The sequence below is a fragment of the Theropithecus gelada genome, chromosome 11 (genome assembly GCF_003255815.1).
Source record: "Theropithecus gelada isolate Dixy chromosome 11, Tgel_1.0, whole genome shotgun sequence".
NCBI classification, from domain to species: domain Eukaryota; kingdom Metazoa; phylum Chordata; class Mammalia; order Primates; family Cercopithecidae; genus Theropithecus; species Theropithecus gelada.
The window spans coordinates 54,522,461-54,535,214 of record NC_037679.1 but is presented as its reverse complement, the minus strand read 5'-3'; the positions used below and the strand labels follow the sequence as shown (position 1 = coordinate 54,535,214).

Here is a 12,754-nt window from a genome sequence, read left to right as displayed (position 1 = left end):
TCCATTATATAGGGAAGAACACCAAAGCCCAAAGAAATTAAGTAACTTTCCAGAATTTTGATTTCAAATCCTACGCATTTGGTAGTTGTGTTTCCCTGCACATAGTCTGCCTCAAAAGAAAATTTAAAGTTGTATTTTGCATTAAATTTAAACAAATAGAGGCCAAGTGCAGTGGCTCACGCCTGTAGTCCCAGCACTTTGGGAGGCCAAGGCAGGCAGATCACCTGAGGTCAGGAATTCGAGACCAGCCTGGTCAATATGGTGAAATCCCATCTCTACTAACATACAAAAATTAGCTGGGCATGGTGGCACATGCCTGTAATCCCGGCTACTCGGGAAGCTGAGGCAGGACAATCTCCTGAACCCAGGAGGCGGAGGTTGCAGTAAGCCGAGATTGTGCCACTGCACTACAACCTGGGTGACAGAGCAAGATTCTGTCTCAAAAATAAATAAATAAATAAATAAATAAATAAATAACCAAAACCAAACAAACAAATTTAGGACTAGAGTGATCCTACTATATGATAAAAATAAAGAGAACGATGGACAAGGCCATTAGCAATTAAAGTAAAACCCACTAGCTCTAGGGTGTGAAGGCAACAGGTTTGCTCTTAGTTAATTTAATCATTCCCACACCACACATTCCAGCCCTAGCTGATCATAATGAGGACTTCAGTAAGAATGTGGTGAACCATATATCAAACTGAGCCCATGACCTCTTGATCAGGGTTATATGCCACTTTTAGAGAATAAGATTTTTAATATTAGGTGCATTTAGATATATTTTATTTATCTTCAGTCCAAAAAGAGAGCATCTTCTCAAAGGAATGTTGATCTTTCTTTTAGCCTGATGTGGCTTTTTTTTTTACCATCTACTGACACACTCTGTATGTACCTCTGCAGCACTTTTATGTTTCATATTTGAACAATTGCCTCTTTTCTCTTCCTACAATTCCGATTCTAACATTAGGAACCACTTAATTTGACATCCCACCCCACTTTCACAAAGACAGAGCAACACAATTCCCTTTATACTATTGTTCAGAGGGGAGAAAAAAGGAGCGCAGGAGATGGGGCATGGTAGCTTTTCGAGTAATCTCTGAAATTGATCTTACTATTTGGTTCCCCAATTAGACACAGCCATATTCAATGCAAGTATTAAAAATCAAACTTTTGCTACAAAAACTTTAAACCATACCTTTTATGAGACTTCTATGTACATATATATAAGGTAACTTTGAAGAAGCCTAACTAGTTGAAGGCCAAGGCTGACAGAGACCGGAAAAGCCAGTAATATTCAACGGGAGTGCTCTCTCTTTACAGACACTCGGCGTAATCAGTTATTCACTTTCTTTAACACCATTCCCTGGCATCAGACTTACGTGTAAAACTGGGATAACACCTCCCCAAAACCAACATGCTTAGAGGAAGTATTAACAGCTTTAGGAATATCTGATTTAAGAATGTGACAAACCGACTGGGCACGGTGGCTCACCCCTATAATCCCAGCACTTTGGGAGGTTAAGGCGGGCAGATTACTTGAGGCCAGGAGTTCAAGACCAGCATATTAGCCAGGTTTGGTGGTGTGCACCTGTAGTCTCAGCTACTTATAAGGTTGAGGCACAAGAATTGCTTGAGCCTGGGAGGCAGAGGTTGTAGTGAGCCAGGATGGTGCCACTGTACTGCAGCCTGAACAGTAGAATGAGACTCAGTCTCCACAAAAAAAAAAAAAAAGTGATCAACCAACAACCTACAATCATCTATGCATACAAATGAACTTGAAAGGCACCAAGACACTCCAAATAACCAAAACAGTGTTATCTTAGTGATTAGACTTGCCTCATATAGAGGAAAAACTTGAACTATATTCTGATTACTATAGCTGTTTAAATTGAATCAGATTAATGAATTAAGTATCTTTCTTAAGGATAAAATGTAAAATTATATATTACTCTTTGATTACAAAAAATAAGAACTGCAGAAAACATGTTAACCGTGTTACAATGTAACAATCAAAGTACCAGAAAAATTGACACCCGCAAATTAAGAAACATGTCATGACAGTCCTATTTGGACTGGGAAGCCCAGATCCAGGTCTCAAACAAATGAAGAAACTGAAAAGGTGCTAATTCTGATCGATTTAAGTATTAGCAGGTATCACCGGCACGGCTGGAGGCTCTATGCTCCTGGGATGTGTACTACGTAAACTCTGGCACATTTTCAACAAGTCTGAGTGCCAAGACTTAGTGTCTAGCTTTATATTCTTGCTCCACAACTTAAGCATGTTAATAGGCTCTCTGTGCCAGTTTCCTCTTTGGCAAAATTGGGATAATAACAGTAGCTACTTCATAGGGTTGTTACGAGGATTAAATAAGTCAATATCTATAAAATACCAAGAGGAGTGTTTAGCTCATAGTAAGCACTGTATGTTAGCCATTACTGTTGTCACTATCTATGCAATAATTAAAACAATAAAGAAAAGCACATGTTGGATATATTACAATATAAAAACTTATAGAACACAACATAATTATTACCAGGTTGATGCAGAAAATAAGAGATACAACAGGCTGAAGTTTTGGGAAAACTTTGAGAAAAAGCTAGGAGTGCTTACTGAAAGATTCCATTGGATCAAGAAAAAAAAAAACAAAAAACCAGAAAGAATTCCATCACAGTATAAAAGCACAAACACAGACATACAGAGTAAGTATGGAATAAAGGAAAATGAAGACTGGGTTCATTGATACAAATACTGGTGGACAAAGCTGGAAAGGTAGGTTAGGGCCAAATTATGCAGACTCTTTAGTACTGACGTGACAAATTTGGACTTGATTTGATTGACGAAGATCTTTCTAGAATCTAAATAGGGAAGTGGCATGAGAAAGTACTTAGGAATTCCTTTCTGCCTGGATGAAATGAAAGGTTATGAGAAGGCACAGATAAAAAAATTAACAGATTTTGATTTCTTTTTCCTTAGGGATGGAGAAGGAAACTTATTCATGTGTCAGTATTCTTTAAAGATCTTAATCACTGTGGAATATCATGGGGCTTTTGATATAAGGATCAAATGAGATAACATGTGTGAAGGCACTTTATAGGCTAAAAAGCACTTAAAAAGTGCTATTACTACTACCATCAAGGATTTTTTTAATTCTTAAGAAAAATACTATAAAAATGAACAATAGTAAAATGTTCAGATATCACAGAGTAATTGCCAGTATTCTTATAAAAGAAATGAGGGCCTGCTTCAATATCTTCAAGAAAGATCAGCATTCCATTGAGATACTCTCTTTACTGAAGATAAATAAAATATATCTAAATGCACCTAATATTAAAAATCTTATTCTCTAAAAGTGGCATATAACCCTGATCAAGAGGACATGGGCTTAGTTTGATATATGGTTCACCACATTCTTACTGAAGTCCTCATTATAAAGCTAACAATATTTTAAATATGTCACAATCAAGGGGAAAAAGTCAAGCAATCTCACGCCAAAAGCCAACCTGGCAATTTCTTATTCCATTACTAGTAAACTATTCCTTAGGTATGTATTCTTATAGTTCTCCATAATGTAGGCACAAAAGGGATGCATACAGAAGCTGGCACTTTATAGTGAAACATCACATGAAACATGTGGCCAGTGACACAGAATCAGGAATGAAAAGACCAGGCCTAGGCAGACTATGACTAAATCACAGAAAAATGTATATGGATCCATATACCTTACCACAGTCCTAGTATCACTGAAGAATGAGATGGCTCCACCTGGATAAAAATGACATTCTATGTAGACGATAAGACACTTCATTGACCTTCTCAACACACCTTCAACAAAGATGAAACCCTGAACAAAGAACTTGACAATTTGGATTGCTAAAAAAGTAATTTTAGTCAGTCAAAAAATAATAATACTTGAGCTAGAGAGGTCGTATGCTATAGCAGAAAGAGCATGGCTTTGGATCCAAGAGACCTGGATTCAAATTCTGGCTCTATCACTTTCTAGCTGAATATTTTTAGACAATTCACTCAGTAAGTTATTAAAACAAAACTGAATTGTCTGAACCTTGGTTTTCTCATTAGTGAAGTAGACTAAATCTTATAGTGTTGTTTAGATTACCAAATCAAAATGTGAAAGCACTTTGTAAACAATCTCTTTACAAATGTTAATGTACAAGAATGATAATTCTTAAGGTCACAGGCCAGCAGAGATCCTGAAACCTGCTTTCTTGTAACTACATTACTCCTTTACTCCTTCTGGGAGCCATGAGAATCACATAACTTGAATTTTTAGGCTATACTCCCTGGATTTTGTATTGTTAGGATGTCAGAAGGTTGAATTATTTCCCCTCTGGAGTTCTGTTACAGCAGAGAGTAGAAAAAAACAAAACCTCACAAAAATCACAAAGACCTTTCAGGTTGACTGTTTAGAGTCTTTGGGAAATTCTGTGATTTAACAGATTAAATTGATCCCACTAATGACATATTCCTTCACCTATAGAGAGGAATACCTGTCAATGGAGGAAGAGGGCAATAGTAAATTCACGATCTAACAAAGTTTCAATAACTATCAGAATATTCCATTCTGAGTGGCTAATAACCTCTTTAAAAGCTATAAATAATACAAGTAAGCCCAAATTAAAAGATCCTGAGTTACTGCAGAATCTCTAGTAAAAATCAATCACTGCCCAAATTTATAGCAAAACAAATTCTGATTCTCCAATTCTTTCACTAATAACCTAGAACCCTGAAAAGTGACAAAAAGAAGTGACCACTTACCAATTTGTGAAGTAAGTCATCTTTCTTATTGCACTGAGAAAAAAAAATCCAACTTTTGATGGTTTCAGCCACTTTTAACAGGATACCTTGCTGAAGGAGACGAATGACATGGTATAAGATTATTAAAGCATACCCAAACAGCAGAAAAACTTCCAGTTACTTACCTCCAATCAATGAGAATTTTTATCAGAAAAGGGAGAAAAAATTGTCCAGGTTATATACTTTGTCAATATGTCTCAGCCTCCTTATTAGTTCTTAAATTTTGTTGCATATCAGGATCACCTGGAGATTTTAGTTAGAAACATATTCTCAGGCCCCCAAACTAAAGACTGTGATTCGATACATTTGGATTGAGGCCTGAAAATCCGATTTTTACAGAACAGGTAGAAGTCATTCTGAAGCAGCCCATTTATCCTGGGAAGACTATGTACTATATCAACATGATGATAGTATTTATTTCAGAAAGAAAAATCTTTTTCTTTTTGAGAACCTGGTTACAAGTTCTCAAATATTAAGACCATTTCATTCCACAATACTAAGTCAAAAAGATACTTTGACCATTTTAGAAAAACTATCATATATTGATAAAAAAGTTTTACTACTGAATCAACCAAAAATTCAATTTACCTTAATAGCCCATTCCTTGAGCATGCCAGTAAGTGCAGTTTATATTCATTGAGTGATTACTATATCCCAGGTACTGCAAAGGGTCATGGGAAAAAAGATAAATACATGTAACTGTTGTTTTCAAGAACTTAGTATAGAAGAAGAGACAATATACAGAATTACAATCAATGTAAAGTCTGAAAAAGTATTGGAAAAGAAGAGGTCAGAGAGGAGCTAACACTGGAGCTCAGTCCTAATGGATGAGTAGGAATTCAACAAAGAAAGGAAGAACGGGCTGGGCGCGGTGGCTCATGCCTGTAATCCCAGCACTTTGGGAGGCCGAGGCGGGCAGATCACCTGAGGTCGGGGGTTCAAGACCAGCCTGACCAACATGGAGAAACCCCATCTCTATGAAAAATACAAAATTAGCCAGGCATGGTGATGCATGCCTGTAATCCCAGCTACTCAGGAGGCTGAGGCAGGAGAATTATTTGAACCCAGGAGGCGGAGGTTGTGGTGAGCCGAGATCACGCCATTGCACTCCAGCCTGGGCTACAAGAGCGAAACTGCGTCTCAAAAAAAAAAAGAGAGAAGAATACTTCAGTCAAGGGAAGAAGATGAAGGAAAGAGCCATGAAAACACATGCCACAGGGATGGTGGCGCACGCCAGGACAGTTATGACCCAAGGGAAGAAGGAATTAGTAAGGAAGTTAAAAAGGTACACTGAGATAGGTTTTAAAGGATCTTAGTCTTATACGCTATAATAGTATGAACATTATCCTGTAGGTCGTGAGGAGCTACAAAAGATTTTTATGCAAGGAAGCGAAACAATAAAGAAAAATAATTGGCAATAGTGCAGAGGCTAAACTGGCAGGGAATGATTGTAGACAAGAAGCATGAGTAAGAGGATATTCAAGGCTGGGGGCGGTGGCTCCTGCCTGTAATCCCAGCACTTTGGGAGGTCGAGGTGGGTGGATCATGAGGTCAGGAGTTCGAGACCAACCTGGCCAACATAGTGAAACCCTGTCTCTACTGAAAATACAAAAAATTAGCTGGGCGTGGTGGCGGGCACCTGTAATCCCAGCTACTCAGGAGGCTGAGGCAGGAGAATCGCTTGAACCCAGGAAGCAGAGGTTGCAGTTAGCTGAGATCGCACCACTGCACTCCAGCCTGGGCTACAGTGCGAGACTCCATCTCAAAAAATTAAAAAAAAAAAATTAGTAACCCAGCTAAATAACAATAAAGGCCTTTAAATTAGGTAATGAGTACAAAAATGATCATGAATAAGAGTTAAAGAGACATAGAAGCTGACCTGATGTATCACTTGATGACCAAGGCTATGTCAGCACGATTGGAAATGGTATGGTAACTGAGAGTATGGTGATTTGGGACTATTTAAAAGAACATTTTTTGTTTGTTTTGGGGGTATCTGAGAGGGTGGTGATTTTGGACTATTAAAAAGAATATTTTTTAGCTTGTTTGTTTTGGGGGTGTCTGAGGAAGTCCTATTTTAGACAAGTTGAATCTGAGCTTTGTGGGGCACATGCAGATGAAAATGTCTAAGAAGCAACTGGAACTCAGCAAATACTGAAGAACGGACATAAGTGGCAAGAAAGTAGATGAGATCCCCAGAGAAGACACCAAGCCAACAAGAAGCCTGCTGCTAAAACTCTACGGAATGAATTTAAGAATAATCATAGGAAAAGAAACCAGAAAAAGAGACAGAATGAATATTCATAGTAAGAATATCAGGGCAGACTACTTAACAACTACTAATAAGCATATGCAAAAGTAAAGTTAAAAAAGAGGCTAAGGATGGTTTCATTAAGAACTCATAGAAAAATAGCTTTTCAGAGGAAATAATTGATACTTCATTCCTTGAAAAGAATTTTGGGAGCAATTGTAAACATACATTCCCTGACAATGAGCTAAACAATACAACAAGTTTTCTAAAATTTAGCTCTCCCCAAATTAGGAAAAAAATTGGTCGGGCACAGTTGCTCACTGCTGTAATCCCAGCAGTTTGGGAGGCTGAGGTAGGCAGATCACTTGAGGTTGGGAGTTCAAGACCATCCTGGCCAACATGGTAAGACCCTGTCTCTACTAAAAATACAAAACTTGGCTGGGCGTGGTGGCCTGTGCCTATAATCCCAGCTACTTGGGAAGCTGAGGCAGAATTACTTGAACCTGGGAGATGGATGTTGCAGTGAGCCAAGATCGTATCACTGCACTCCAGCCTGGGCGAGAGTGAGACTCCGTCTCAAAAACAAAAACAAAACAAAACAAAACAAAACAAAACACACAAAAAAAGGAAAAAACTTCATTTTAGAAAAACATAGATCCTACAGTTAAAAACTTGTCTTAGAAATGTGCAATATGGCTGGGTGTGGTGGCTCACACCTGTAAGGCCAAGGTAGGAGGATTGCTTGAAGTCAGGAGTTTGAGACCAACCTGGGCAACACAGTGAGTGGCAATTTTTTTTTTTTTTTTTTTTTTTTGAGACGGAGTCTTGCTCTGTCGCCCAGGCTGGAGTGCTGTGGCCGGATCTCAGCTCACCGCAAGCTCCGCCTCCCGGGTTCCCGCCATTCTCCTGCCTCAGCCTCCCGAGTAGCTGGGACTACAGGCGCCCGCCACCTCGCCCGGCTAGTTTTTTGTATTTTTTTTTAGTAGAGACAGGGTTTCACCGTGTTAGCCAGGATGGTCTCGATCTCCTGACCTCGTGATCCGCCCGTCTCGGCCTCCCAAAGTGCTGGGATTACAGGCTTGAGCCACCGCGCCCGGCCATGAGTGGCAATTTTTAAATCTCTACAAAAAATAAAGAACAAAATTAGCTGGGCATGGTGGCACATGTCTGTGGTCCCAGGTACGTGGGAGGCAGAGGTGGGAGGATCACTTGAGCCCAGAAAGTGAAGGCTGCAGTGAATTGTAATCATACCACTACACTCCAGCCTGGGTGATAGGGGAAGACCCCATCTCAAATAAATAAATAAATAAATACATACATACATACATACATAAAATGAAGACAAAACAAACTTTCTAGACATACGATAATTTTTTTGAGACAGGGTCTTGCTATGTTGCCCCGGTGGGTCTCCAACACCTGGGCTCAAGTGGTCCTTCCGCCTTGGCCTCCCAAAGTGCTGGGATTATAGACATGAGCCTTTGTGCCCAGCCTGGTAATTTTTTAAAACAACCTCTGGCTATGCTTTTTATTGTTCCTCAATTTCTGAGGGGATTCAATTTTAAACTCTCACTTGACTTATTTATAATCTAGCAACAATATTTCTAAATATAAAAATACTTGTCATAAATGACAATAATACCCATAAAACCCAAGTTTGTATCAAAACAAAACAAAACAAAAAATTAGAGGTAAATGACCATCTGCTGCTCTAAGACTATCCCCTGGCCATTCTTTGTTTTGTGTTGCCAAGTAACCTCAAATCCAAGCTTATTAAATAGCCTATTATATACAAACCCCTTCCCAGGAACATTTATACTTAAAAAGGGCACAGGGAAGAAATGGTATCAATGGAGGACTAGGAAAACTGGTTCTGATCCATGCGAACTCTAATTCTAACTCTCACCTTCTGGGTGTTAGTCGAAAAATTCTCTAGTGTTTACTTGGCTGTTGTTACAAATGGGCCAGCTTGGTTACCTTACATTTTAGGTGTCTTTGTAAGAAGATTGGGGAAAGGATCCTTATGCCAATCCATACTTTCCCTGTAAATGACTAATTGAAAGCTTTACATGCTCTTCTCAATAGTGATAAAACCCTGATTAAACTAGAATGCTCAAGGAATGAGGAAATTTGGTTATATTTTTTCTATTAAATTACAATTCCTTTGGTTAAAACTAAAATGTAGTAGACAGGTACACAGAGGTTAAGAACATAAACTCTGGGAGTAAACTACAGGTTCTAATCCCAACTCCACCTCTTACAAGCTAAGTAACCTATGATAATTTATAATCCTCCTATGCTTCAACTGTCTCACCTAAAAACAGAGTAAATATTTTTATTTTTTTATTTTTTGAGACGGAGTTTTGCTCTTGCTGCCCAGGCTGGAGTGCAATGGCATGATCTCGGTTCACTGCCACCTCCGCCTCCCAGGTTCAAGCGATTCTCCTGCCTCAGCCTCCTGAGTAGCTGGGATTACAGGCGCCCGCCACCACGCCCAGATAATTTTTCTATTTTTAGTAGAGACAGGATTTCACCATGTTGGCCAGGCTGGTCTCAAACTCCTGACCTCAGGTGATCCACTCGCCTTGGTCTCCCAAAGTGCTGGGATTACAGGCGTGAGCCACCGCGCCTGGACCATAAATTTCTTATCTTAGTAAACATGGCTAGCAGGACATAAATGAATCTAGAAAATGCATTTTGTACAACATAATTAATGGAGATTTTTCTAGTATCTCAGCTTCACAATGCTGGACATCGACTATGAGATATTTACTGTATAAATGTATTTAATTCTATAGATTAAAAAAGGTACCAGAAGTTATACTCACTCCATTATATACCCCTGAAACTGTGTTTAAGAAATATCAATTTGCTTTCTTGTAATTCATACTTTGAAAAAAAAAAAAAAGATTTAAAGAGAAAAAATCCAGTTAGTAGAGGATTTCTATTAGTTGTGCTCTCATTAAAGTTTTAGTATATTTTTTCCGGTTCTGTTTGGAGAGCATCAATATTTAAATAAGTAATGTATTTTAATTCTCTACCAAATTATTTCCTCACTGGATATAAATTACCTACAAAATATTCCAAAGCAGTAAGGATTCATGTTTATCTAAAAAGAAAGTTTTGTACTATTGATGAAATAAATAGTCTTACCAGTGTGAGGGAGGATATGGAAGTGCTTAAGAAGTATCTAAATAGCCAGTAAGGTAAAGTGCAAAAGATTCAGCCAGAAAGAATGAGCATGCTTTCTTACTTTTGGTAGGACTCTTGTAGGAGGCTTTTGTTGTCCCTCTGTTGTGCATTTTTCTGTTTTTGGTGACAAAGAAGAACATATTTCAAAGTCTGTGTGTCCCAGATCCTGTAAGTATTGGTAAAGTGGAGAATTCTGAAAAATACATAAAATAAAGCATATTTCAAGATCATTACTATTTCAGAAGTTTCGGAGGCCAAACTTAATACCAGACCTTCACTATTGTAACCAGTATGTCCAAATTCTTTAAGGTTTCTTCTATAAGAACTGAATTATCTGTTATAATACAATGCCATTTAACACAAACAAATCAACAAACAATTCAACAGAGGAACCCAAAAAAGGAAAAACTCTAAATAAAACACACAGATTTCTTTTTGAGTGAGTACCAGCAAGAAAAAATGAATTTAGAAATGTAAATAGATTGTTAAGCAATTTCATTGCCCCAATTGTTAACAGTCTTAGAGTAAACTGCTTCAGAATAGCCAATGTTAGTTACAGATAACTCAAACGACAATGTTATTACTCAAAGCCAAGAATACTTAAACAATGATTACATTGTATGAATTATAATTTTTTTATCATCCCATCATATTTCTTAATTCATTCAAGCACAAATACCTATTATCTACCATATGCTCAGCACTGTGAACAAACTTAAAACTCTTCAAGAATGTTACCTTAGATAAGCTATATCTCACATATGAGCATATGACAAATAGGACACAGTATGGCTAACAAAAGCATTAGAACATAGAGGTTAAGAATACAATCTGCTGGGCGCACTGGCTCACGCCTGTAATACCAGCACTTTGGGAGGACAAGGTGGGTGGATCATCTGAGGTGAGGAGTTTCAGACCAGCCTGGCCAACATGGTGAAACCCCGACTCTACCAAAAATATAAAAATTAGCCAAGCATGTTCCTGTAATCCCAGCTACTCAGGAGGCTAAGGCAGGAGAATCGCTTGAACCCAGGAGGCAGAGGTTGCAGTGAGCCGAGATCACACCACTGCACTCCAGCCTGGGTGACAACAGCAAAACTCCGTCTCAAAACAAACAAAAACCAATCTACAGATTCAAATCCCAACTCTGCCTCTTACTAGCTAAGTAACCGGGAAATGTATAATCCTTTTATGCATCAGCTGTCTCATCTAAAAATAGCAGTAACAGCACTTAGTTCATAGAGTTCTTATGAAAATTAAATTAATATAAGGCAGCTGGAACAGTCCTTGCCACATAGTAAGCGCTCCATTTATACTTTTAACTATATATAAGCTATGTGGAAAGAGCACAGATTTTTGGAACAGACCCAAAAAAAAAATCACCCCAACTCTATTGAACAGAAATATCAATGTCACTACTGGATGAAAATCTACTGGACAACTATTTCTGAACAGCAAGCTTTAATTTTAACTTTCAACCTTCTCTAAAGCATACAGTTGGTGACATGTTTAAAAATAAATCTTGGCTGGGCGCAGTGGCTCACACCTGTAATCCCAACACTTTGGGAGGCTGAGGCAGGCAGATTATCTGAGGTCAGGAGTTCAAGACCAGCCTGGCCAACATGGTGAAACTCTGTCTCTATTTAAAATACAAAAATTACCCGGTCTTGATGGCGGGTGCCTGTAATCTCAGCTACTCAGGAGGCTGAGGTGGGAGAATGGCTTGAACCTGGGAGGCGGAGGTTGAAGTAAGCCGAGATTGCGCCATTACACTCCAGCCTGGGTGACAGAGCAAAACTCTGTCTCACAAAAATAAATAAATAAATAAATAAATAAATAAATCTTGATTCCATTCAATGAAATATTTAAATCTCCAAAAAGACTGTAATTAGGTTTCAGAGATAACACAACAGAAAAAAAAAAAAAATTCTTAACTAAGTATTTTACTTTCATCTTCTAGGTTAAGGTTCACAACAATAAAAGGTATTATTATCATCATCATTATTATTTTTATTCCAATTCCACAGATGAGGAAACAGGTTCACTCAGTTAGAAAAAGCAGGATAATACTATATTACTTAAAATAAGAAACAGTCCTTTCCATGTCTATTAAGGAAGATACCAAAAAGTTACTTACAGTTCAGTACAAATACAACCAAGCAAATTAACAATGTCAGGAAAGTATTTGGATACTATGAAAACAGGAGAGATAGCTAAGATAGACCAAGACATTTAGGGAATATATTCTTGCATTCAGAAGACTGAGGAAGAGTGGGAATCTGCTGGACTGGTAGCAATTTGTGGAAAAACAATTTGAGAGAACAGGAATTGAATCAAATGCCTTTCTTTTAAGCTACGTTTAATCTCTTTTTTTAAGAAAATATTAAAAAAACAGTAATATAAGGAAAATATGTTTCTTATCCCTCTACCAGATTTAAAATTTCTGGCAGCACAAATGGTTAATCTTGATATCACCCATAATGTACATTCAAATA

The 12,754-nt window shown here is 38.0% G+C and overlaps 1 protein-coding gene across 6 annotated transcripts in view; it reads right to left on the bottom strand.

Annotated features, from left to right (window-relative positions):
* VEZT (vezatin, adherens junctions transmembrane protein) overlaps nt 1-12,754 on the bottom strand; it is an 80,562-nt gene that overhangs the window by 38,989 nt on the left and 28,819 nt on the right. For 3 of the 6 annotated variants that reach the window (XM_025401334.1, XM_025401336.1, XM_025401335.1), the window contains exons 2-4: nt 10,321-10,452; nt 5,405-5,477; nt 4,778-4,867 (exon numbers count right to left, since the gene is read on the bottom strand). In XM_025401334.1, the coding sequence (XP_025257119.1) occupies nt 4,778-4,867; nt 5,405-5,428 (114 nt within the window). In that variant the 5' untranslated portion in view covers nt 5,429-5,477; nt 10,321-10,452. The remainder of the gene's footprint in view (nt 1-4,777; nt 4,868-5,404; nt 5,478-10,320; nt 10,453-12,754) is intronic. The other 3 variants (XM_025401332.1, XM_025401331.1, XM_025401333.1) reach the window with 2 other exon arrangements.